The sequence below is a fragment of the Mytilus trossulus genome, chromosome 11, assembly GCF_036588685.1.
Source record: "Mytilus trossulus isolate FHL-02 chromosome 11, PNRI_Mtr1.1.1.hap1, whole genome shotgun sequence".
NCBI lineage: Eukaryota > Metazoa > Mollusca > Bivalvia > Mytilida > Mytilidae > Mytilus > Mytilus trossulus.
In genome coordinates, this window is record NC_086383.1 from 58,228,036 (window position 1) to 58,254,297 (window position 26,262).

The following is a 26,262-nucleotide window of genomic DNA, read 5'->3' on the forward strand; positions in this document are numbered from 1 at the left end:
TTAGTTCACTACCGGATAATAATGTTTGTATATTATATATTGGTAGTGTAGAAATGGTTTGTGTTCTGATGAGTCGATTTATCATTTGAATTTGCCATTTGAAGAGGGACTTTCCCTTTTTGAATTTTCTCGGAGTTCATAATTTTGTGGTTATCTTTTTTCTTCATAATCAATGAGAAAAGTGATAAGGTTTATATAAGCTTGAAAAATACAGTTAGCCTTGCCGCATCTAAATATATAGGGACTGCATCTTGAACTTTAATCTGGTTTTTGAAGAGCAACTATATTTTAAAATTTGCAAACTGTCATTGCTTAAATCTATGACATTTGGACTCACATAGATCGTTGTCTAAATAACAAAGATGCCACATCTCCAAATATTTATGTTCAGTCAGATTAGTTTGTTATTCGGTCCTCGTGTGTTGCTGTTTGATGTACTTTTTCGTTATTTGTTGTTATATGAATAAAACCGTTCATTTTTCTTTTGAATTGATTTTACATTTGTCATACCGAGGCCTTTTTTTTAATAAACGATATTTCAAGTTGATGAAATTTGTTGAATATGGTGACCTGTAATTGTTTACATGTGATTTGTGACATAACGGCGAAACACAGTTTTCAAAACACACATTATATGAAGTCTGAACAACACGAATCCCTACAATAATTGCAAATATATATTGAGCATAACATTTTGTATTCCTAAGTAAATGTGACATAATGGTTAAGAAAGTACAGTTCTTGTTAATTTTTGTTTTAACTAGTGTATAAACACAAAGTTGTTTTCCTGATATAAGACATGTCAGCGCAGCTTGCTAAAGTGAATCAGGGTTCCAAGTTGTGCAATGTTTCTTACCTTTCTTCGTCTTTTTGTTCGTCTTATCAGAGTCACCACCTTGTTCAGTTCTACGTCTGAAAATGCAATATAAAGGAAATATATATAACAAGTTTATTATATTTTTTTGGAAAGGTGAATGACTTTGCTATTTAACAAAAACAACATATAAAACAGATGTTAGTGAAACACCTGTTCTCTGATGTTTTGCACTGATGTTAGTGACACACGTGTGTTTGATGTAATGTACATATGTAAGTCAAACACATGTTCTCTACCGTAACATACTGATTTAAATAACACACATGTTCGTTGACATATAATCCGATATGAGAGACACTTGCATTACTTTCAATTTAAAAAAAAAGATAATATGGGTTCTTTGATGAGTTCGATAGTGCCACTACTGGTCGGCATGTTGTTCTATCATTAAATACCATTGAAAATTTCATTTTCTGGAAACTGACTGTCGATAAAAATTTTAGTTTTTCGGATTACTAAAATTGTTCTGTTTTCATGCATCAATAACCTAAGCCTTTTTCGCTACGTTTTTTTTAAATCGACTGTTTTGTCCTTTCAACTGTTTTTATTCGAGTGCCACTGATGAGTCTGATGTAGACACAAAAAAAAATACCATAGTACAAGCTTTGTATCTTTCATGGGGCTCAAACTTGATAATTACATTACTTACTTTTTCGGCTGAACATGTTCTTGTTGTTTAGTCTCTGTTGATGATTTTCTTGTTGTCGGTTTCTTTTCTACCTCTGAAAGAAATATTCCTCATAAAATTTTCGGAGCGAATCCATTGTTGCTTATCTACAATCATGAGTTTGTTAAATTTTGCTGAAATTCGAAATTGTTTATTCCTAACTGCCAATGTGTAGATGCCATCGAGGAAACCATGCTATAGCTTCACTCTTGGTTTAGAGATATAAAACAAGGTTTAATCCACCATTTTCTACATTTGAAAATGCCTGTACCAAGTCAGTAATATGACAGTTCTTGTCCATTCATTTGCTGTGTTTTATCATTGATTCTGCCATTTGATAAGGGACTTTCCGTTTTGAAATTTCCTCGGAGTTCAGTATTTTTGAGTTTTACTTTTTCTTCACAATCAATGACAAAAGTGATAAGGTTTATATAATCTTGAAAGAAAACTGTTAGCCTTTTCGCATCTAAATATACAGGGGCTGCATCTTGAACTTGAATCTTGTCTTTTAGAGCATCTATATTTTAAAATTAGCCAACTGTCATTGCTTAAATCTATGACATTTGGACTCACGTAGATAGTTGACTCAATTACAAAGATGCCACATTTCCGAATATTTATGTTCAGTCAGATTTGCTTGTAATTTGCGATTATCGTTTGTTGCTGTTTGACGTTCATTTTTTTTATCTGTTGTTATATAAATAAAACCGTTCATTTATTCTTTTGAATTGGTATTTCATTTTGTCATACCGGTGCTTTTTATAACACACTATAGATTACAAATTGATGAAACTTGTTGAACTACTATAGTGACCTGCCACTGGTCACATGTGATTTGTTCACATTACGGAAAATAACAGTTTTGAAAACACACTGTACTTAAGTCTGAACAACAAGTAGGATCACATGTTGCTAAGTATTTTTTACCTTTCTTCGTCTTTTTGTTCGTCTTATCAGAGTCACCACCTTGTTCAGTTCTGTCTCTAAAAATGCAATATAAAGAACATATATAAAACATGCATGTTTATTATATTTTCTTGTAAAAATGTAATTTCAAAATGAAACTTGGAAAAGTGAATGACCCTGTCATTTAACAACTAGAGGCTCTAAAGAGCCTGTGTCGCTCACCTTGGTATATGTGAATATTCAACAAAGGACACAGATGGATTCGTGACAAAATTGTGTTTTGGTGATGGTGATGTGCTTGTAGATCTAACTTTACTGAACATTCTTGCTGCGTACATATATCACCATCTATAATGATTGGCCCAGTAGTTTCAGTTGAAAGTGTTAGTAAAAATTTACAAATTTTATCAAAATTGTTAAAAATTGACTATCGATTTGTCTGAAATTTTCAGAGCAGATAGATCTTGACATGATAAACAATTTAACCCCATGTCAGTTTTGCTCTTATTGCTTTTGTTTTTGAGTTATAAGCCAAAAACTGCATTTTACCCCATGTTCTATTTTTAGCCATGGCCGCCATCTTGGTTGGTTTGACGGGTCAACGGACACAATTTTTAAACAAGATACCCCAATGATGATTGTGGCCAAGTTTCGTTAAATTTGTCCCAGTAGTTTCAGAGGAGAAGATTTTTGTAAAAGATTAATAAGATTTACGAAAAATGGTTAAAAATTTACTATAAAGGGCAATAACTCCTAAAGGGGTCATTTGACCATTTCGGTCATGTTGACTTATTTGTAAATCTTATTTTGCTGAACATTATTGCTGTTTACAGTTTATCTCTATCTATAATATTATTCAAGATAATAACCAAAAACAGCAAAATTTCCTTAAAATTACCAATTTAGGGGTAGCAACCCAACAACAGGTTGTTCGATTCATCTGAAATTTTTCAGAGCAGATAGAAATTGACCTTATAAACAATTTTACCCCTGTTAGAATTGCTCTAAATGCTTTGGTTTTTGAGTTATAAGCCAAAAACTGCAATTTACCCCTATGTTCTATTTTTAGCCATGGCGGCCATCTTGGTTGGTTGACCGGGTCACCGGACACAATTTTTAAACAAGATACCCCAATGATGATTGTGGCCAAGTTTGGTTTAATTTGGCCCAGTAGTTTCAGAGGAGAAGATTTTTGTAAAAGTTAACGACGACGACGGACGACGACGACGGACGACGACGACGGACGACGCCGGACGCAAAGTGATGAGAAAAGCTCACTTGGCCCTTTGGGCCAGGTGAGCTAAAAACAACATATACAAAAGATGTTAGTGACACGCGTGTGATTGATGTGTTGTACATATGTAAGTCAAATACATGTTCTCTATTGTAACCTACTGATTTAAATAACACACATGTTCGTTGACATATAATCCGATATGAGAGACACTCGCATTACTTTCAATTTTTTTAAAAAGATAATATGGGTTCTTTGATGAGTTCGATAGTGCCACTACTGGTCGGCATGTTGTTCTATCATTAAATACCATTGAAAATTTCATTTTCTGGAAACTGACTGTCGATAAAAATTTTAGTTTTTCGGATTACTAAAATTGTTCTGTTTTCATGCATCAATAACCTAAGCCTTTTTCGCTACGTTTTTTTTAAATTGACTGTTTTGTCCTTTCAACTGTTTTTATTCGAGTGCCACTGATGAGTCTGATGTAGACACAAAAAAAATACCATAGTACAAGCTTTGTATCTTTCATGGGGCTCAAACTTGATAATTACATTACTTACTTTTTCGGCTGAACATGTTCTTGTTGTTTAGTCTCTGTTGATGATTTTCTTGTTGTCGGTTTCTTTTCTACCTCTGAAAGAAATATTCCTCATAAAATTTTCGGAGCGAATCCATTGTTGCTTATCTACAATCATGAGTTTGTTAAATTTTGCTGAAATTCGAAATTGTTTATTCCTAACTGCCAATGTGTAGATGCCATCGAGGAAACCATGCTATAGCTTCACTCTTGGTTTAGAGATATAAAACAAGGTTTAATCCACCATTTTCTACATTTGAAAATGCCTGTACCAAGTCAGTAATATGACAGTTCTTGTCCATTCATTTGCTGTGTTTTATCATTGATTCTGCCATTTGATAAGGGACTTTCCGTTTTGAAATTTCCTCGGAGTTCAGTATTTTTGAGTTTTACTTTTTCTTCACAATCAATGACAAAAGTGATAAGGTTTATATAATCTTGAAAGAAAACTGTTAGCCTTTTCGCATCTAAATATACAGGGGCTGCATCTTGAACTTGAATCTTGTCTTTTAGAGCATCTATATTTTAAAATTAGCCAACTGTCATTGCTTAAATCTATGACATTTGGACTCACGTAGATAGTTGACTCAATTACAAAGATGCCACATTTCCGAATATTTATGTTCAGTCAGATTTGCTTGTAATTTGCGATTATCGTTTGTTGCTGTTTGACGTTCATTTTTTTTATCTGTTGTTATATAAATAAAACCGTTCATTTATTCTTTTGAATTGGTATTTCATTTTGTCATGCCGGTGCTTTTTATAACACACTATAGATTACAAATTGATGAAACTTGTTGAACTACTATAGTGACCTGCCACTGGTCACATGTGATTTGTTCACATTACGGAAAATAACAGTTTTGAAAACACACTGTACTTAAGTCTGAACAACAAGTAGGATCACATGTTGCTAAGTATTTTTTACCTTTCTTCGTCTTTTTGTTCGTCTTATCAGAGTCACCACCTTGTTCAGTTCTGTCTCTAAAAATGCAATATAAAGAACATATATAAAACATGCATGTTTATTATATTTTCTTGTAAAAATGTAATTTCAAAATGAAACTTGGAAAAGTGAATGACCCTGTCATTTAACAACTAGAGGCTCTAAAGAGCCTGTGTCGCTCACCTTGGTATATGTGAATATTCAACAAAGGACACAGATGGATTCGTGACAAAATTGTGTTTTGGTGATGGTGATGTGCTTGTAGATCTAACTTTACTGAACATTCTTGCTGCGTACATATATCACCATCTATAATGATTGGCCCAGTAGTTTCAGTTGAAAGTGTTAGTAAAAATTTACAAATTTTATCAAAATTGTTAAAAATTGACTATCGATTTGTCTGAAATTTTCAGAGCAGATAGATCTTGACATGATAAACAATTTAACCCCATGTCAGTTTTGCTCTTATTGCTTTTGTTTTTGAGTTATAAGCCAAAAACTACATTTTACCCCATGTTCTATTTTTAGCCATGGCCGCCATCTTGGTTGGTTTGACGGGTCAACGGACACAATTTTTAAACAAGATACCCCAATGATGATTGTGGCCAAGTTTCGTTAAATTTGGCCCAGTAGTTTCAGAGAAGAAGATTTTTGTAAAAGATTAATAAGATTTACGAAAAATGGTTAAAAATTTACTATAAAGGGCAATAACTCCTAAAGGGGTCATTTGACCATTTCGGTCATGTTGACTTATTTGTAAATCTTATTTTGCTGAACATTATTGCTGTTTACAGTTTATCTTTATCTATAATATTATTCAAGATAATAACCAAAAACAGCAAAATTTCCTTAAAATTACCAATTTAGGGGTAGCAACCCAACAACAGGTTGTTCGATTCATCTGAAATTTTTCAGAGCAGATAGAAATTGACCTTATAAACAATTTTACCCCTGTTAGAATTGCTCTAAATGCTTTGGTTTTTGAGTTATAAGCCAAAAACTGCAATTTACCCCTATGTTCTATTTTTAGCCATGGCGGCCATCTTGGTTGGTTGACCGGGTCACCGGACACAATTTTTAAACAAGATACCCCAATGATGATTGTGGCCAAGTTTGGTTTAATTTGGCCCAGTAGTTTCAGAGGAGAAGATTTTTGTAAAAGTTAACGACGACGACGGACGACGACGACGGACGACGACGACGGACGACGCCGGACGCAAAGTGATGAGAAAAGCTCACTTGGCCCTTTGGGCCAGGTGAGCTAAAAACAACATATACAAGAGATGTTAGTGACACGCGTGTGATTGATGTGTTGTACATATGTAAGTCAAATACATGTTCTCTATTGTAACCTACTGATTTAAATAAAACGCCTGTTCGTTGACGAACAATCCGATATGAGAGACACACGCATTCCTACAATTGTTTTAAAAAGATCAAACAGCTTCTGTGATGAGTTCGTTGGTGCCACTACTGGTAGGCGTGTTGTTCCATCAGAAAATACCATTGACAAGTTTATTTTCTGGAGACTAACTGTCGATAAAAAAATTCTGTTCTCATGTATACATTACGATAGCCTTTTTCTCTATTTTTTTTTAATTGCCTGTTTTGTCCTTCCAACTGTTTTTAATTCGAGGTCGACTGATGAGTCTAATGAAGACAAACAAAGCAATGGGAATACCATAGTACAAGCTTTGTATCTTTCATGGGGCTCAAACTTGATGATTACATTACTTACTTTTTCGGCTGATCATGTTCTTGTTGTTTAGTCTCTGTTGATGATTTTCTTGTTGTCGGTTTCCTTTCTTCCTCTGAAAGAAATATTCCTCATAAAATTTTCTGAGCGAATTCATTGTTGCTAATATACAATCATGAATTTGGTGAATAATGCTGAAATTCGAAATCGTTTATTCTTAAATGCCAATTAATAGGTAGATGCCTTCGAGAAAACCATGCAATAACTTCACTCTTGGTTTAGTGTTATAAAACAAGGTTTAATCCACCATTTTCTACATTTGAAAATGCCTGTACCAAGTCAGTAATATGACAGTTGCTGTCCATTCATTTGCTGTGTTTTATCATTGATTCTGCCATTTGATAAGGGACTTTCCGTTTTGAAATTTCCTCGGAGTTCAGTATTTTTGAGTTTTACTTTTTTCTTCACAATCAATGACAAAAGTGATAAGGTTTATATAATCTTGAAAGAAAACTGTTAGCCTTTTCGCATCTAAATATACAGGGGCTGCATCTTGAACTTGAATTTTGTCTTTTAGAGCAACTATATTTTTAAATTAGCCAACTGTCATTGCTTAAATCTATGACATTGGGACTCACGTAGATAGTTGTCTCAATTACAAAGATGCCGCATCTCCGAATATTTATGTTCAGTCAGATTTGCTTGTAATTTGCGATTATCGTTTGTTGCTGTTTGGCGCTCATTTTTTATGTTATATATAAATAAAACCGTTCATTTATTCTTTTCAATTAGTATTACATTTTGTCATACCGGTGCCTTTTGTAACAGACTATAGATTACTAATTGAGGAAACTTGTTGACTTTACTAAAGTGACCTGTCACTGTTCACATGTCATTTTTTCACTTTACGGAAAATAACAGTTTACAAAACACACAGTTCTTAAGTCTGAACAACACAACTCCCTCTAAAAACTGCAAATGTATATTGAGAACTAGTGTTGCAAATTATACCTCAATTTACTAACTTGAACATTTTTTTTCAAAGTACATGTGACATTATGCGTAAGAAAATACAGTTCTTGTTAAGTTGTTTTAAACTACTCAGTATTTTATAAAAACAAAAGACAAAGGACAAGGCAGGTCAGCTTATTAAAGTGAAGTAGGATCACATGTTGCTAAGTTTTTCTTACCTTTCTTCGTCTTTTTGTTCGTTTTATCAGAGTCACCGCCTTGTTCAGTTCTGCGTCTTAAAATGAAATATAAAGAACATATATATAACACGCATGTTTATTACATATTCTTGTAATGTAATTTCAAAATGAAACTTGGAAAAGTGAATGACTTTGTTATTTAACAAAAACAACATATAAAACAGATGTAAGTGATACGCCTGTTCTCTGATGTTCTGCACTGATGTTAGTGACACACGTGTTTTTGATGTATTTTACATATGTAAGTCAAACACATGTTCTCTACCGTAACATACTGATTTAAATAACACACATGTTCGTTGACGTATAATCCGATGTGAGAGACACTCGCATTCCTTTCAATTATTTTAAAAAGATAAAATGGGTTCTTTGATGAGTTCGATAGTGCCACTACTGGTCGGCATGTTGTTCTATCAGTAAATACCATTGAAAAATTGTTTTTCTGGAAACTAACTGTCGATAACATTTTTAGTTTTTCAGAATATTAAAATTGTTCTGTTTTTATGCATAAATTACCTGAGCCTTTTTCGCTATATTTTTTTTAAATTGACTGTTTTGTCCTTTTTTTATTCGAGTGCCACTGATGAGTCTGATGTGGAAAAAAAAAGCAATTGGAATACCATAGTACAAGCTTTGTATCTTTCATGGGGCTCAAATTTGATAATTACGTTACTTACTTTTTCGGCTGATCATGTTCTTGTTGTTTAGTCTCTGTTGATGATTTTCTTGTTGTCGGTTTCTTTTCTTCCTCTGAAAGAAATATTTCTCATAAAATGTTCGGAGCGAATTCATTGTTACTTATATACAGTCATGAGTTTGTTGAATTTTGCTGAAATTCGGAATTGTTTATTCCTAAATGCCGATGTGTATATGCAATCGAGAAAACCATGCAATAGCTCCACTATTAGTATAGAGTCATTACACCAGGTTTAATCCATCATTTTCTACATTTGAAAATGCCTGTACCTAGTCAGGAATATGACAGTTGTTGTCCATTCGTTTGATGTGTTTTATCATTTCATTATGGACTTTCCGTTTTGAATTTTCCTAGAAGTTCAGTATATTTGTGGTTTTACTTTTTTCTTGACAATAAATGACAATAGTGATAAAAATTTTATAAGTTTAAAAAAAAGCCTGTAAGCCTTGCCCCATCTAAATATATAGGGACTGCATCTTGAACTTATATTTCAAAATTTGCAAATTGTCATTGTTTAAATCTATGACATTTGGACTCACATGGATAGTTGTCTTAATTACAAAGATGCCACATCTCAAAATATTAAGTTCAGTCAGATTTGTTTTTAATTTAGCAGTCATCGTTTTTTGCTGTTTGACGTCTTTTTTCGTTATTTGTTATTTTTCTTATGAATTGGTTTTACAATTTGTCATACCGGTGCCTTTTATAGCAAACTATAGATTACAAGTTGATGAAATTTCTTGAATTTACTACTGTGACCTGTTATTGCATACATGTGATTTGTTCATATTACGGCAAACAACAGTTTTAAAAACACACAGTATATCATATGTGGATTACTTAAGTATTAACAACACAAATCCCTACACAATTTACAATAATATATTGAAAACTAGTGTGGCAAATTATTCACCAATTCAATGCCCATAATAAAAAGAAGTTCTAGGTTAATGTGAAATTATGTTTAATAAAATATAGTTCTTGTCAAAGTTTTTTAACTATTTTTTAAAAACAGAGTTGTTTTTTCTGATAAAGGACATGTCGGCTCAGCATATTACTGTGAAGTAGGGTCACATGTTGTTAAGTGTTTCTTACCTTTCATCGCTTTTTTTATCGTCTTTTCAAAATCACCACCTTGTTCAGTTCTGCATCTGAAAATGCAATATAAAGAACATATTTATATTATAAATAACACGCATATTTTTATAATTTCTTAGAAAACTGAATGACTTTGTTATTTAACAATACAAAGGACATATATATGTTCCGGACCATATGAGTATTTGGACCATACGCGTATGGTCATGACCATATGGGTATATACTCATATGGTCCGACCATACGCGTATGGTCCGACCGTACGCGTATGGTCGGGGTAATTAACACTCTGTTACAGTTTACTTTTAATACTTCTAAACTCTTCATATGGTATGACCGTTCATAAAAAAAAAACGCTTTTATATAGGTAATTTTATTATTATATTATAATAAAAAGATAAGTCAAATAAATATTAGAAGTTTCATGCATGCACCTAGTTAATTTTTCTTACTTGTCAAAACTATAATAATCACATTTTATACTTATAGTTATTACCGATGGTCAATATCGATTTGTTATTACGAGTGAATGGCAATATTTCGACTTAAAAAAATAACTTCCAAAAATTTAATAATAATCTTTATTGTAAAATTACACCCATAAGGGTCAAGCAATACGATCAAACAACAATTTTATACAATACAATGCAATACAATTAAATACAATGTAATACAAGCTCTATGAACTGAACAACATTACACAATTAAGGAGTAACTAACTGGAAAGTAACATAGTTTATTTAAGTGGTTTGTGAATATGATGTATTGCAGTCATGTTAGGATATTTGAGATCTAGAGCTTCTTTTAAAAAAACCCACCGTAGACATATCGGAATGGCCCAAAACCTCGGTGTCACTGTATGCAGAGCAACAGAAAGGCAATATTTTCACTCGCAAACAAAAGGTGTAAATGAAAAGGATCGTGCACAACCAAGAATTGCAAATGCAAAAAAAAACCTGTATGGAAGTAAATATCACCCAAGCCTACATGTAAGAATGTAATTAACGATGAAAACTAACTATGGCATGATATTTAATTTTTACGTAGATTTGTATTATAAAAATAATAGATTGTCATTTTACCATCATTTTTTTTAGATAAAGTCTTTGTATTATTGAAACTTTTATAATGTCATTTAAAAATATATATACCTAAATGGTCCAAATACTCATATGGTCCGGCCCGTTCATAACTAAACGAGTATTATACTCATATGGTCCGACCATACGCGTATGGTCCAAATACTCATATGGTCCGGAACATATATATATATATATATAGATATCTAACACGCATGTTTTTATAATTTCTTCAAAAAGTGATTGACTTTGAACAAGAACAACATATAAAACAGATGTAAGTGATACGCCTGTTCTCTGATGTTCTGCACTGATGTTAGTGACACACGTGTGTTTGATGTAATGTACATATGTAAGTCAAACACATGTTCTCTACCGTAACATACTGATTTAAATAACACACATGTACTTTGACATATAATTCCTTTTTCAGAGAAACACGTGTTCCTATTGTTACTTGAAATAAATTATTCGAAATACTAAAATTATGCTGTTCCCATACATATATACACATAGCCTTTTTCGCTACATGTTTTAAAAATTTTCCGTGTTGTCCTCCCAACTGTTTTAATTTAAGTGCCCTTGATGAGTCTGGTGAAGAGAAAAGAAAGTGATGGGAATACCTTAGTAAAAGCTTTGTATCTTTCATGAGTCAATAGCTTAATAATACATTACTTACTTTTTCGGCTGATCATGTTCTTGTTGTCTTGTTTCTGTTGATGATTGTCTTGTTGTCAGTCTCCTTACTTCCTCTGAAAGAAACATTTCTTATAAAAGTTTTTCAGCACTATCAACGTTTCTAATTGACCATCATGAATTTGTTGAATTATGCTGAAATTCTAAAATGTTTGTTCCTCGATGCCTTTACATTGGTAGATGCCATTGAAAAAGCAATGATAGAGCATCACTCTTGACAAAAGTGATGAAGTTGATATAAGCTTGAAATATAATGTTGACCTTGGTTTCTAGATAGATAGAGAATGCATCTTGAAATTGAAGTTTGTCTTTTAGAGCAACTATCAGATAAAATTTGCAAAGTGTCATTGCTTAACTCTTTGACATTTGGACGTAGATAGATGTCTTAATTTCAAAGATGTATTTTATAGCAAAGGATACATTTCAAGTTGATGAAATTTGTCGAATTTACTATGGTGACCTGTAACTGTTAACATGTGATTTGTTCACATAACGGTAAATAACAGTTTTCAAAACACACAGTATCTGAAATACTTAAGTCTGAACAACACAACACGTCAGCTTAGGTTACTTAAGTAGATCAGGATTACATGTTGTGAAATGTTTCTTACCTTTCTTCGGCGTTCTATCTGTCTTATCAGAGTTACCACCTTGTTCAGTTCGACAACTATAAATGCAATACAAAGGACAAATATATATATATATATATGCATGTTTTTATAATTTCTTGAAAAAGTGAATGACTTTGTTATTTAACAAGAACAACATATAAAACAGATGTAAGTGATACGCCTGTTCTCTGATGTTCTGCACTGATGTTAGTGACACACGTGTTTTTGATGTATTTTACATATGTAAGTCAAACACTTTGCGTCTAACATAACCTACTCATTTACATAACACACATGTACTTTGACATATAATTCCTTTTTGAGAGACACGCGTGTCCCTATAGTCACTTGAAAAAGATACAATAACATCTTTGATGAGTTCGGTAAATGTTGTTTAGTCCCATCAGAAAATACCATTGACATGTTAAGTTTCTTGAAATTGCCGAAAAATATGAAATTATTCGAAATACTAAAATTATGCTGTTCCCATACATATATACACATAGCCTTTTTCGCTACATGTTTTTAAAACTGTCCGTTTTGTCCTCCAAACTGTTTTAATTTAAGTGCCCCTGATGAGTCTGGTGAAGATGAACAAAGAAACTGGAATACCTTAGTAAAAGCTTTGTATCTTTCATGAGTCTATAATTCAATAATTACATTACTTACTGTTTCGGCTGATCATGTTCTTGTTGTCTTGTTTCTATTGATGATTGTAATGTTGTCAGTCCCCTTACTTCCGCTGAAAGAAATATTCCTTATAAAAGTTTTTGAGCACTATCAACGTTTCTGATTGACCATCATGAATTTGTTGAATTATGCTGAAATTCAAAAATGTTTGTTCCTCGATGCCTTTACATAGGTAGATACCACCGAGAAAGCAATGATATAGTATCACTCTTGACAAAAGTGATGAAGTTGATATAAGCTTGAAATATATTGTTGACCTTAACTTCTAGATAGATAGAGAATGCATCTTGAAATTGAAGTTTGTCTTTGAGAGCAACTATAAGACAAAATTTGCAAACTGTCATTCCTTAACTCTATGACATTTGGATGTAGATAGATGTTTTAATTTCAAAGATGTATTTTATAGCAAAGGATACATTTAAAGTTGATGAAATTCGTCGAATTAAACACAATTGATTTGTTCACATAACGGCAAATATCAGTTTTCAAAACACACAGTATATGAAATACTTGAGTCTGAACAACACAACATGTCAGATTAGGTTACTAAAGTAAATCAGGATAACATGTTGTGAAATGTTTCTTACCTTTCATCGGTGTTCTATCTGTCTTATCAGAGTCACCACCTTGATCAGTTCTACTTCTCAAAATGCAATACAAAGGACATATATATATATATAAAAAACACGCATATTTATTATAACTTTGAAAAGTGAATGACTTCGTTATATAACAAAAGCACATGTTCTCTAATGTAGCATACTGATTTAATAAGACACCTGTTCTTTGATGTACAATTTGATTTGAGAGACACACGTGTTCCTACAATTACTTTAATAAGGTAAAATGGCATCTTTGATGGTGGGCATGTTGTTCCATCAATTAATACCATTGACATGTTCATTTTCTGGAAACTAATTGTCGAAAAACATTTGAATTTATTCGAAATATTTAAATATTGCTGTTCTCATGCATAGAATATTTTAGCCTTTTTTGCTACAAATTTTGTTTTATAACAAAACAAAATGTAAAACACATGTGATAACATTAACGGTACCATTTTGCACCAGATGCGCATTTCGACAATACATGTCTCTTCAGTAATGCTCTTGGCTAAAACATGATCAATCCAAAGCTTATATAAAAGATAAAGTGCTATAATCCAAAAGTTTCAAAAAGTATAGCCAAATCCGTGAAAGGAATCAGAGCTTTGCATGAGGGAGATACATTCCTTAATTTATAATAAGTAATACGCTTATTGTGATTTTTTGTACTGTTGTCAGTGACACCCGTGTTATTGAAGTATGGTACATATTATGTAAGTCAAACACATGTTCTCTACCGTAACATACTGATTTAAATAATACACGTGCTCTTTGACCTGTAATTCCGATTTGAGAGACACACGTAATCCTAAAATTACTTCAAAAAGAAAAAAATGAATCTTTGATGATTTCGGTCAGCCGATGCCACTACTGACGGGCGTTTTGTCCCATCAATTATTACCATCGACATGTTCATCTTCTGGAAATGAACATGATGAACTTTCGATGAAATTTAAATTATTCGAAACACTAAGATTTGTCTGTTCAAATGCATAGATTACTTTAGCCTTTTTCGCTTCATGTTTTTGAAATTTTCGGTTTTGTCCTGCCAACTCATTTAATTTGAGTGCCACTGATGAGTCTGACGTAAACGAACAAAGCAATGAAAATTCCTTAGTACAAGCTTTGTATCTTTTATGAGTTTATAACTTGATAACTACATTACTTACTTTTTCGGTTGATCATGTTTTTGTGGTCCTTTGTCTGTTGATGATTTTCTTGTGGTCGGTTTCCTCACGTCCTCTGAAAGAAACATTCCTCATTAAGTTTTCTGAGCGAATTCAATATTTTCATTTATTGGAATTATGCTGAAATCGCTATATTATTTAAACGTCGATGCATATCTATAGAAAAAGTATAATTCACAAAAAATACTAAACTCCGAGGAAAATTCATAACGGAGGTCCCTAATCAAATGGCAAAATCAAATCATATCTTCTAATCATTTTCTTTCATGTTAGTTAATAAAAACGGATTTTCCGTATAAGGGGCATGTTAGCTCAACAAACTAAAGTGAATCATGAAGACGTATTTATAAGTGTTTCATACCTATCGCCACCTTTTTGCTCTTATCAGAGTCAGTTTCTTGTTCTTTTCTATCTCTGAAAATGTGTAAAAAGGAAAGATATTTAACAAGCATATTAGTTAAAAATTATGGGAATAGCAAAGATCTATGTTATACGAAGTTTGACGTTTTTAAAAATTTATCGAAAGCGAATCTTAAAAATCGTAGAACAGAACTATGTGTCGAAATGTAGAATTAATTTTATGTCTAACAGTTAGTAACAATAAATGTACATGCGTATTATACAGATGTATGTGATTCACGTATTCTCTGACGTTTACATGGTATAATCACTAATATGCCAATTTAAGGCTTACTCTTTCGAATGGTAGGTATTAACCCGGTTTTAGTGATACACCTAATCGTTGCAATCAAATGGAAATTTCATTGAAAAATATAATCTATGATATAACATTCGTATTCGTGTTCTCTTCGTATTGTTCCGATGTAAGAGGTACTGTATCATAACAATGCATATCAAATTATTATTTATTATTATTTGATGAGTTTTTACCATAATGATTACACTTTTATAAATGTTATACTTACTTTTTTAGCAGATGATTTTCTGATGATTCTGTCTCTGATGATGATTTCCTCTTCGTACTCATCCTGTTGTATTCCTGCATGGAATATTGTTCAATAGGTTGTCCGAGCACATTCGTTATTTGCAATATACCTTTATAAAATTGAAATAGTACTTAAGTTTTTATAATTTATCTCATTCGATGCATTTTCATAGATTATTGTTGACAATGGTCATACAAATGAAATAAAAGGAATACACGTTTCGGAAAAAAGAGTTGTAAACTTACTTATTTATATGTAAAACTTAAGTATTGGACGTCCGGTTAAATATTAACTTTTGAAGAGTTTAGTAGTCTGTTTTGATACTCTTCGTCTTAAACATGTTAAAGGTTTAATTTGAAATTGTCTATTGCTATCATGAATCATTCTAACACTTAGTGTTGTATTATGTGTAATTATTGAATGACTCTTTGTTTCAATCGGAAAAGTGCAACAGTTAAGTCTATTCCGGATCCTGATGTCATTACAAAAAAATTAAACAAAGGTTTATTCAAAAAGGGGGAGGTAAAAAAAACTGACAAAATCAAAATGAAACTAAATATAACCTATTTGATAACACATTAGGTAAAGAGAGGCGAAAGATACTTTCAACTGATTTTTATAGTTCGTTCTTATGTTGTACTGTTATACCACTGTCCCAGGTTAGGGGAAGGGTTGGGATCCCGCTTACATGTTTAACCCCGCCACATTATTTATGTATGTGCCTGTCCCAAGTCATGAGCCTGTAACTCAGTGGTTGTCGTTTGTTTATGTGTTACATATTTGTTTTTCGTTCATTTATTTTTACATAAATAAGGCCGTTAGTTTTCTCGTTTGAATTGTTTTTCATTTTCTTATCGGGGCCTTTTATAGCTGACTATGCGGTATGGGCGTTGCTCATTGTTGAAGGCCGTACGTTGACCTATAGTTGTTAATGTGTGTGTCATTTTGGTCTTTTGTGGATAGTTGTCTCATTGGCAATCATACCACATCTTCTTTTTTATATATTCAAAATCATAAGTCGAAAAAGTAACACCTTGGCATGAAAAAAATTACCAACAGACAAACAACAGCAAAACTGAAGCACAACAAGGGAAACTAATGACAGAGCAACACGAACCCCAGCAAAACTAGAGTTGATCTTTAGTGCTTCTGAAGGGTTAGCAATTCTCATTATTCAGTATAATGTTAGTCCCTGTACATATATTCATAATAGGCGTGTATGTATACTGTTGTTTGTTACGCTTCAAAATCTTTCATAATTCACTTTCTAAAATTTTATAACTGAGTCTTATAAGTTAGTCCACTTTTCTGTGGAAAGACCTGTTGAATTTGTTTTGATTATTCACAAAATTTTGTTCTTGCGTATAACTTTTGTTTCGCAACATTGCGCTTAAATATTTGGTATATGTTTTCGGACAGTTGATACCCTTTTGATTTTGACCAGCTTAACTGAACAATATTCTTTATAAGAGTTATCTCCCCAAATACTGTTAACTTGTGTATGCATCCCCTTCGCAACCGTAAATGAAATTGAAAAAAAATATTTCAAAATGGCTCGTTTAATCACCAGGATGCTTCTATCAATTTCAACAGAAGCGATACAGAGATCCAGGTGAGAGTTATTTCCCCTTTTGTATTTGACATGAGTAGTATACAAATATAACTCATGAACCGTAAGTGATAGAGACCTAGGGTATTCTGATTTGAGGTCCTTGGTCCAACAACAAGAAAATTGTGACAAAGTCAAAGGTCAAGGTCATTTTCCATATTTTATCATTAGATCAGTGTGCCTCTTATCTAATAATATAAAAGCTATATAAAAAAAGAACTGATGCTAATTGTTCGGGTGGTTGAGCCAAACTTATGGTACATTTAGTCGGAATCAATCTGATTATATCTTATGGGAGTTATTCCCTTTATATTTTAAAATTCATTGTAAATGGAATATAACTTCCTTGCGATACAGGATAAAGCCAAAGCATCATTTGCAAAGAGTTGGGTGACACATAAACCTGAAATTTATCAACCGAAAGGGACCTTGTGCAAACCAGTAATAGCTATGTTTTATTCATTTTTTAATCAGCATGAAGAAAACCTATGGTTAAAAGATAATAGCAAATTTTAGTGAACCGTAAGTAGCATCTTATCAATTGTTTGATATTTATTGCGAAAGGACCTTCACTACTTCTATGAACAATTGGTTTTTAATTTAATCCATATTTCTTATTTTATCATTTTAGAATTGTCCAAAATTATACATGTCGAATAGTAGGCTATTTTGAATTACTTTCACTTTTGTGTACACATGCATTTTATTAAGAGTGTAATCATTGACCTGATTTTGCAAATGTTTTCAGAAAATATTGTCAGTTTAAAATTCAGCACATAATTAAGTGCTCTTAACATGAAATACTTAATTATCTACTATTTCATTATTCTAACAAACATATTAAAGTTATTTTATATATCATCGGTACAACGACATCATTCATGAATATGAATTAAGGTCATTATATGCATTATACGTTCAGTTATGTAACATTCTATCTTAAATCAGAGATGATTCCAGGTGTTTTCAAATGGGTCCCTTGACTATAAAAATTGGGAATTTTCATGCAATTTGGATTTTTTTCCGGCATAAAATCTATGATGAATTGACACTATTTTCCTGTAAAAACGGAAAATGTATCAAGTTTTACCTATATTTATATATACAATGACTGCTGTAAGAAGTTGTAACATTTTGAATAATCCTTATGGAGCTACTCAGCGGATTATCAAATAATAGTATATAAATATATTATGATTACCAGATGAAATTCTGACATTGGACGGGTAAAACTAAAGTTGTAACATGTACATGAAGTTTATTGTACTTCAATTAGTAGTTTGCATCTTAGCTATGGTAACCTTTTTACATATATCAGGACTTATTTTACTGTCTCGTAGTTATTAAGACGGACCTGTAACTCTGCCGTAGTTTGGCTTTGGGTGGGACGTTTTGGCTGTGAATAAAAGAAATGAAGTTTCTATATTTTAATCTGCCGCAACACCGAAGTCATGTATTACAATTAACAATACATAATAATATATATACAAATATAACAAATATAGATAAAGAATAATTGAAGAAGTTTCCATAATATGAATATAAATAAGCGGTTGACCTTATGAGGTTAACATCCTAAATCATGTAAATAAGTTGTCCATTTAAACTTGATAATAGAAAGAGAAATAATGTTCTAGTTTATTTAATTAAATATTGTCTTAATTGTTTATCTGATATTGACACAACTTTGCATAAACATTCAAACTAAGTAATTTAATAACCTGAATTAACTTTGCTTTTGAATAAATAATAATATACAAATAATTTATCTTTATCGAGTACTCAGTTTACTGCTTAAAACTTAACGAAAAATAGTTCAACTAACCTGTGAATAATAGAAATGAAGTTTCTATATTTTAATCTGCCGCAACACCGAAGTGCCTAGTGTTGGGCGAAACAGGTTTATAAAGTACTTTCGTTAGCAATAAACTGAGGCCCATGTAAGTTATTTGTTTAATACTTTTGCTTATAGCTTATAATAATTTCTTAATAAATTTCCTTCTTTTCTCCTCACATTTTTGTTGTTGGAAACACCCAACTGACCGCTATTTAATATACATGGACATCACATATTTTGTTTGATGTATTATTTAATAATTCGTAACTGGATAAGGTTCAATCCATATATCAATAGATTTATCTGTGTATTAACAAACATAACAAACTTGTAAAATATTTGACTTAGCTTGAGGCTTGATATGTAATATTGACCTTTAAACAACATTTATCTATAGTGACCGTTATAACTTAACTCACTTTATTAAGTATATTTGCCAAATGAATTTAATCAATTCTTTACAACTTTAATTTAAAGTCGCTTTAATATAAAATATTCTCAAATTATGGATTGTCCATTTTACCAAAAATAAAGTAAAATTTATTTCCTCACACATATATAGCAAATAAAAAAATCCATTGGGAAATTTTAAACAACTAGTCATCTTTATAAATTGACATTGCTTGAAATTAATTTCAAATTGGACTAGCACATAAGTTCTGTTGAATTCACGAAAGCATTTACAATGGTTTAAGTCATATTTTGGCAAGATATTTTTTGGCAATTTTGTTGCTGATAAAATTATATGGGAGGTTGTCATAGTTTTACCCTAGGTGTAATCCTAAGGAACAATAAAATTTAAACATTGAACCATGATAATTTGTTTTCAAATTTTAATTGTTGGGATGATTTCCACTATTCATATCATTTTCATCTAGACTACAAAAGAAAAAAGTTCTGTATTTAATTAATATTTATTAAGTTTAATTCTCCATGAAGAAACAATATTTTTTTCTGTGCCCAATAGCATTGTATCTTCTCAAAATACTAACCCTAACCTCAACCCCAAAACATTTATATTTAAATACTTATTTATATTTTTCATAAATATATTTGATAACGAGTTCTGTTAATCGATCTGCTTTTACGATAGGCCGAGATTACTCTGACGTCCAATGGCTGTTTAGCCAGACAAGCTGGTCACATGGTCCAGCCTGCTGGCTAAACAACCGTTGGACGTCAGAGTAAATATCGGACTACTTTTACGAGATCGGCGCACATTAAAATCAAAGGTATTGTCAAAATTAATAAGTTTTGCTCCCTGCCAAGGTCTGCTCACAGGGGCTTGTAACAAGCCCCTGTGGTCTGCTTTTACGAGACCCATTTTAGCAAAAAGCATCTGTAATCGACCTTCTGGGCGATCGGCTTTTACGAGATCGAATAGTCTCCCATGTAAATGTTTTTTGTCAAATTTATGATATTCTAACTATAAGGTCTCACTCTGCTTTAAAATTACGAGAACAAAGGTATTGAAAAATTTCTCTTAAACTTTTGAAAGAAAACTTTCTCATTTACCTTATCTTAACAATCTTCCGTTGACATTATTCTTATTCGGCTTTTAACACGCTTTGACGAGAAATGCTGGAAAATTGTAATTGCCTAAGTCAAAAACAGAAAAATTTCCGGATTTTAAAAAAAACCTTTCAATTGGGAATTTATTTTCACCCATTTTTTTCGGGGCCGCTAAAGGAATCGAGGGCCGCTAAGCGGCCCTAAACTATATAGTAGAATCATCCCTGTAAAATTGTTATATTTTAAACAAAGTATAACATGTATAATACAACATTAGTATAGATTATTTACATTTATTCATAATAATTATATATATATTTATACAGTCGTTTGTTATGTTGAATAATCTTTCATAATTTAACTTACTCAAATTTTATAACTGCTTTTTCAATATTAATCCATATTTAATCTTTTATCGTTCTAGAATTGTCCAACAGTGTACGTGTCGATTCTGAGGTATTTTTTTTTTACATAAGTGTATACGTGTATTAAATTAAGAGTGTTTGCCTTGACCTGATTTTGCTTATGTTTTCAGAAAACAATGTCAGTTTCAAATTAGATCCTTGAGCATCTTGAGTGAACAGCTGTTTTAATACTTGAGCAGTATTTGTTTTTGAAACGTTTTGCGCACACTTCAAGTTATAGAGCACACATTAAACTTATTTATTCAATTGATAACTGTTATTGATAATATTAACTTCTGATAAATATGCTTTAATTAGTTTAAAGTCATATGAAACGAGTGAGTGGTGAAAAATAATGTTAATCCAATTTTTGAACCAATGCATGTATATATTATACACTTAGTCCTCTGTGCACGATTTTATCATTATTTTCGCAAATATTTCATATAATTGTCAATTTTTTTTCTCTCTGTTTGTTATGATTCAACAAATATGGCTGCTCATTAAATGCCGTGTTTTGAAGCCGAGTTTTACCGACTGTCACCTTATAGTAAACAAATCACAAAAACATGGGTATTGAGCACGTGTTTAACATGTATAATCAGATATTTGTTTATTTCAATGACAGATCCATGCGTGTTGTGGTCACCGGATTTTTACGAGGAGGGTTACGCTCGGGTCACTATGCATACGGAAAATATGTCGGCGAATTGCTTCCTGGAAGCAAGCAATTAAAAATAAGTTAACTTCTTCTAAATGTGGACAAATTAAAGAACTTTCCTCAGAAAAAAGTATATTTACATAAGTTGTATAATGAAAACTATCCATTTAGTTATAAAAAACATAAGCATTATTTTTTTTTAATTTGAGATTTCTTATGACTTTAAAGTACGCTTGTTTTTATCTAGCAAAGTTTAGACTTTTTAAATATCTAAATAGTTTGTGACCCGGATTTGTTCCAGAGTTAAATCGATTTATGACTATTGAACAGCGATATACTGCTGTTGCCTTTTTAAAATACGGTGATATTTAGAACTGCTATTTGAAAAACATCTGCTAACATTTCTTGGTGTTGGTTGGCATTACACGGCAGTTTTTCGATTTTTGTCCAATTTTTGCGGATAAGGTGTGAAAATTAGTCAAATGTAGGATAGATAGTCAGCACAAACAGTACTCTTTTGTTGAATATTTTCTCTTTGTACTCTGAAAGTATATTTCACGAACGGATGATGTTGTTTGCATAAATAAACCCTCTAGATGGGTCTTTTTCTGTATCGCTGATTTTTGCGGTGACCGCGAAGTTCGGATTGTTGTTTTGTCACAGTATCATTGGTGGAACAAACTATTTTAATTGAAATTCTGACATAACTTATTCTTTCCATACATCTTCTTTTGATATAAATAACGAAAAAGTGCAAATTCATTTCTTCAAAACCTCCAACAAGCCAAACACATCGTATGTATTACTACGCTTTTCTCGTTAAGCTCTAACAAACACTACCAATTGCAGAAATAGTAAAGAAAAATATGTTGTATAGACCGTACAAAGATTTTATTGCATAATCAAGTGCAGTGAACCATAAATACTGCAATGTCCAGTAAAATAAATAATTATCCTTTTCTACATTTGCGCCTATTTACTTTTTTTATTCAATTCTATTTTTCGTATTTATTTGATTATGTTTTTCATTATCATTTTATTTAAATTTATAGTTCTGTTGAACCCTTTAACTCGACTTTTGATAAACTGTTTCGACCGTAAGTTCATTTTTTATTTTATTTATTTCAATACAGTTTGAACATTTTTCGTTTTTTCCGGCCCTTTTTAATGTATCTTTACATGAATAAAAATAAATTTAATGTTGATATTGTAGCCAAGTGTATTTCCACGGCTTTTAGAAACACAATATGACCTACAGGTTTAAGATCATTAGTTATGATAGGAAAATAATTTGTCACAAAAACAACTGTAACGAAATAAAACAATGGTTCCAGAATAATAGCATGTGTGCAATCAGAACTTAATGAAATTCCAATTAAACTAAATTATATAAAATTCTGAACCTTTTCCCTATGTCATTATTCTAACAAAATAGTTAGTGTCATCTAATTGAAATATATCGCTTGTTGATTTTACAAACAATTCATTTAGGAAATAATAATGTCCCGAAAATATCAAGACAGGCAAAACTAGATTACAAACGAAACAAAACTGAAACGCTTATGTTAAGCAAATGAAAAACAATTAAAAACTAGATTTGCGATTGCAAGCAATAGCGGATGGCACCCTTCCCCTATTGCCAGGTGAGCGGTAGCCATGGTTACGGCGGCCATTTTGGAAATTCCAAACTCAAAATTCAAGTCTACATTAGCTGAGCAACATTTGTTATAAGTTTCAATAAATTTGAAGCATTTTGAAGTTTTTCGTATTTTTGCTGTTTCCATGGTAACGGCGGCCATTTTGAATATTCCAAAGTCAAACCCCCGCTGCATTTTTTTCCCTCCACAATCATATACCATTTAATGTCTCTAGAATAAATCAAACATTGATGTTCTAGAATGTTCTGTGAAAATTCAAAGTTTTGACCTTTTTGCATTGTTTCCATGGTAACAACAGCGATTTTGGAAATTCCAACGCCAAATTCCACATCTTCTAATGTTGCTCATCGTGACTGTGAAGTTTCATTAAGTTTGGAACATTTTGAGATTTTTGAATTTTTTGGAGCAGTTTCCATGGCAACATAGTAGTTCCAATGAGTGCCAAAAATCATCCATTACCTGTATATAGTAGGCACCTACATTGTATTAAAATATAATGATTCTGAGTTAAATAGTATCCAAATAGTTCACCAAAACAAAAAACTGGATTTTTTCACATTTGTTCCGTTTCCATAGTAACGGCAGCCATCTTGAAAGTGCCAACCCCAAAAAGCAAGTCTTCATCTGGTGGTTAACATTATGGTATAGTACCATCTTCTTGGGTTCATTCACATTAGAGTTCCAGACTGGACAAAAATGTGTGGAAGAAAAATAATAATAACTAGATTTGTAATTGCCAGCAATAACGGATGGCACCCTTCCCCAATTGCCAGGACAACGGCAGCCATTTTTGAAATTCCAAAGTCAAAGAGCACATCAGAACATACCATTTACCATTTTTGTAAAGTTTTAGAAAGATTGGAGCATTTTGAAAATTTGGATTTTTTTTGCATTTTACCAGTTTCCATGGAAACGGCAGCCATCTTGGTGGTGCCAACCCTTATTTGCAAATCTGCACATGGTGGTTAACATTATTGTAAAGTTCCATTAACATTGGTCCATACAGTTCTGAGAAATTGCCTGGACAAAAAAGTGGAAGAAAAATAATATTAAAAATAAGAAAAAAAGAAACGAAGAATAACAATACGTCACCCAAACTCCGTTTAGGGTGCCATAACTAGATTTGCCATTGCAAGCAATAGCGGAGGATGTCACCCCGTTCTGGACATTGTCACAGTAGCAGCAACCAGTCTGAATGTACCTAATTCACAGAGCACGTCTAGTATACATGCCTTTGACACCCCCCCCCCCTTTTTCTCTTCTCTTATAACAAGATTGGTGTCTATATATAGTTGGGGAACACTATAAAATCTTAAATTAGACACACGCGCGAGGAAGAAAGGTGGTGTCACGTGATACTGAAGTATATTATCGTGGACTTAGAACTTTAATATTCTTTTTAGAGGGGACATCGGACAGACAACATGTGTATATATTGACGGAGCGACGTACTAACTGTTAATTTTATTTCTTCAATAGCTCGTGTGACACACAATACATGTATCTTATCGTGTACAATTTGATTACATGTTCATCGATTGATTTCAGCTAATGTGTATACTTAAGCAGGTGTGTGATTTACGGATATGTACTTTAATGCAAGTGCAGAAATGTCACTTATGTGTACTCTCTGTGGTTTCTCTCTCTCTCTCTCAGTGGCGATTTTCTCTTTCAAGTACGATTTTCGCATAGAATAGAAGCATATTAAACTATGTATTAGTTTTCTTCTAGCATATTCTAGATGTTTTGCAGATAGTCTTAATCACAGAATTTTGTCTCAAATTTACGAGTTTTTTTTTTTTTTTTTTTTTTTTTTTTTTTTAGCTGTTTCCGTGGCAACGGCGGCCATTTAAAAATTTCAAAGACAGATGACAATACAGCAGCATTTAATCGGGAATGAGCTTAAAATTTGTACGAAAATGTTACTTTGACGTTTTTTACCATATGGGTCCAATTTGCACTTTTAGCGTTATCTCCATGGTAACAGCAGCTATCTTAAAAATTCCAACGGCAATGAATTCTACAGTTTATACTGCTGTTTTCTAGTTACGGTTTTTTTGGCCGTATCTGTAGCGGTTTATTTTTTATGAATTAATTAAGGATTTATTTTCGTTTTTTTCACGTTTGGACTGTTTCCATATCAACGGTAGCCATTTTGAAAGTTCTCAAGATGGATATCACGCCTTCTATCAATGACTTATTAGTTCTGAAAGTTTCATTTAATTTGGACCATTTTTCGGTTTTTCACATTTTTGTCGTTTCCATGGTAACAGCGGCCATCTTGAAAATTGCAAACCCAAGGTGCACATCTGCACATGGGGATTGTCATCATGGTGCAGTTTTATAAATGTATGTCAAGGCATCTCCGAGAACCCGGCTGGACAAAAAGTGTGGAAGAAAAAATTCGTAGAATAACAATATATCCCCCCTTTTTCAAAGGGGTGACATAACTAGAATTGCCATTGCAAGCAATAGCGGATGGCACCCTTCCCCTATTGCCAGGTGAGCGGTAGCCATGGTAACGGCGGCCATTTTGGAAATTCCAAACTCAAAAGTCAAGTCTACATTAGCTGAGCAACATTTGTTATAAGTTTCAATAAATTTGAAGCATTTTGAAGTTTTTGGTATTTTTGCTGTTTCCATGGTAACGGCGGCCATTTTGAATATTCCAAAGTCAGACCCCCGCTGCAATTTGTTTCCTCCATAATCATATACCATTTAATGTCTGTAGAATAAATTTAACATTGATGTTCTGGAATGTTCTGTGAAAATTCAAAGTTTTGACCTTTTTGCATTGTTTCCATGGTAACAACAGCGATTTTGGAAATTCCAACGCCAAATTCCACATCTTCCA

The 26,262-nt window shown here is 32.3% G+C and overlaps 1 protein-coding gene across 1 annotated transcript; it reads right to left on the reverse strand.

Annotated features, from left to right (window-relative positions):
• Positions 1-815: 815 nt before the first annotated feature.
• LOC134690197 (nucleolar protein dao-5-like) lies at positions 816-15,768 on the reverse strand. The gene is made up of 16 exons (XM_063550174.1): positions 15,707-15,768; positions 15,142-15,194; positions 14,763-14,835; positions 13,576-13,631; positions 12,968-13,040; positions 12,299-12,354; positions 11,671-11,743; positions 9,910-9,965; positions 8,795-8,867; positions 8,097-8,152; positions 6,949-7,021; positions 5,193-5,248; positions 4,248-4,320; positions 2,472-2,527; positions 1,527-1,599; positions 816-912 (listed from the first exon to the last, which is right to left on the reverse strand). Exons 1-16 carry the CDS (start codon positions 15,766-15,768, stop codon positions 816-818), a joined length of 1,059 nt encoding a protein of 352 aa, XP_063406244.1.
• Positions 15,769-26,262: the final 10,494 nt, after the last annotated feature.

Coding starts and splice junctions, on each gene's coding strand:
- LOC134690197 (XM_063550174.1), bottom strand. CDS start 15,768: ATGAGTACGAAGAGGAAATCATCATCAGAGACAGAATCATCAGAAAAT. Junction 4,321..5,192: donor GAACAAAAAGACGAAGAAAG/GTAAAAAATACT, acceptor TATTTCTTTCAG/AGGTAGAAAAGAAACCGACA. Junction 913..1,526: donor GAACATGTTCAGCCGAAAAA/GTAAGTAATGTA, acceptor TTGCATTTTCAG/ACGTAGAACTGAACAAGGTG.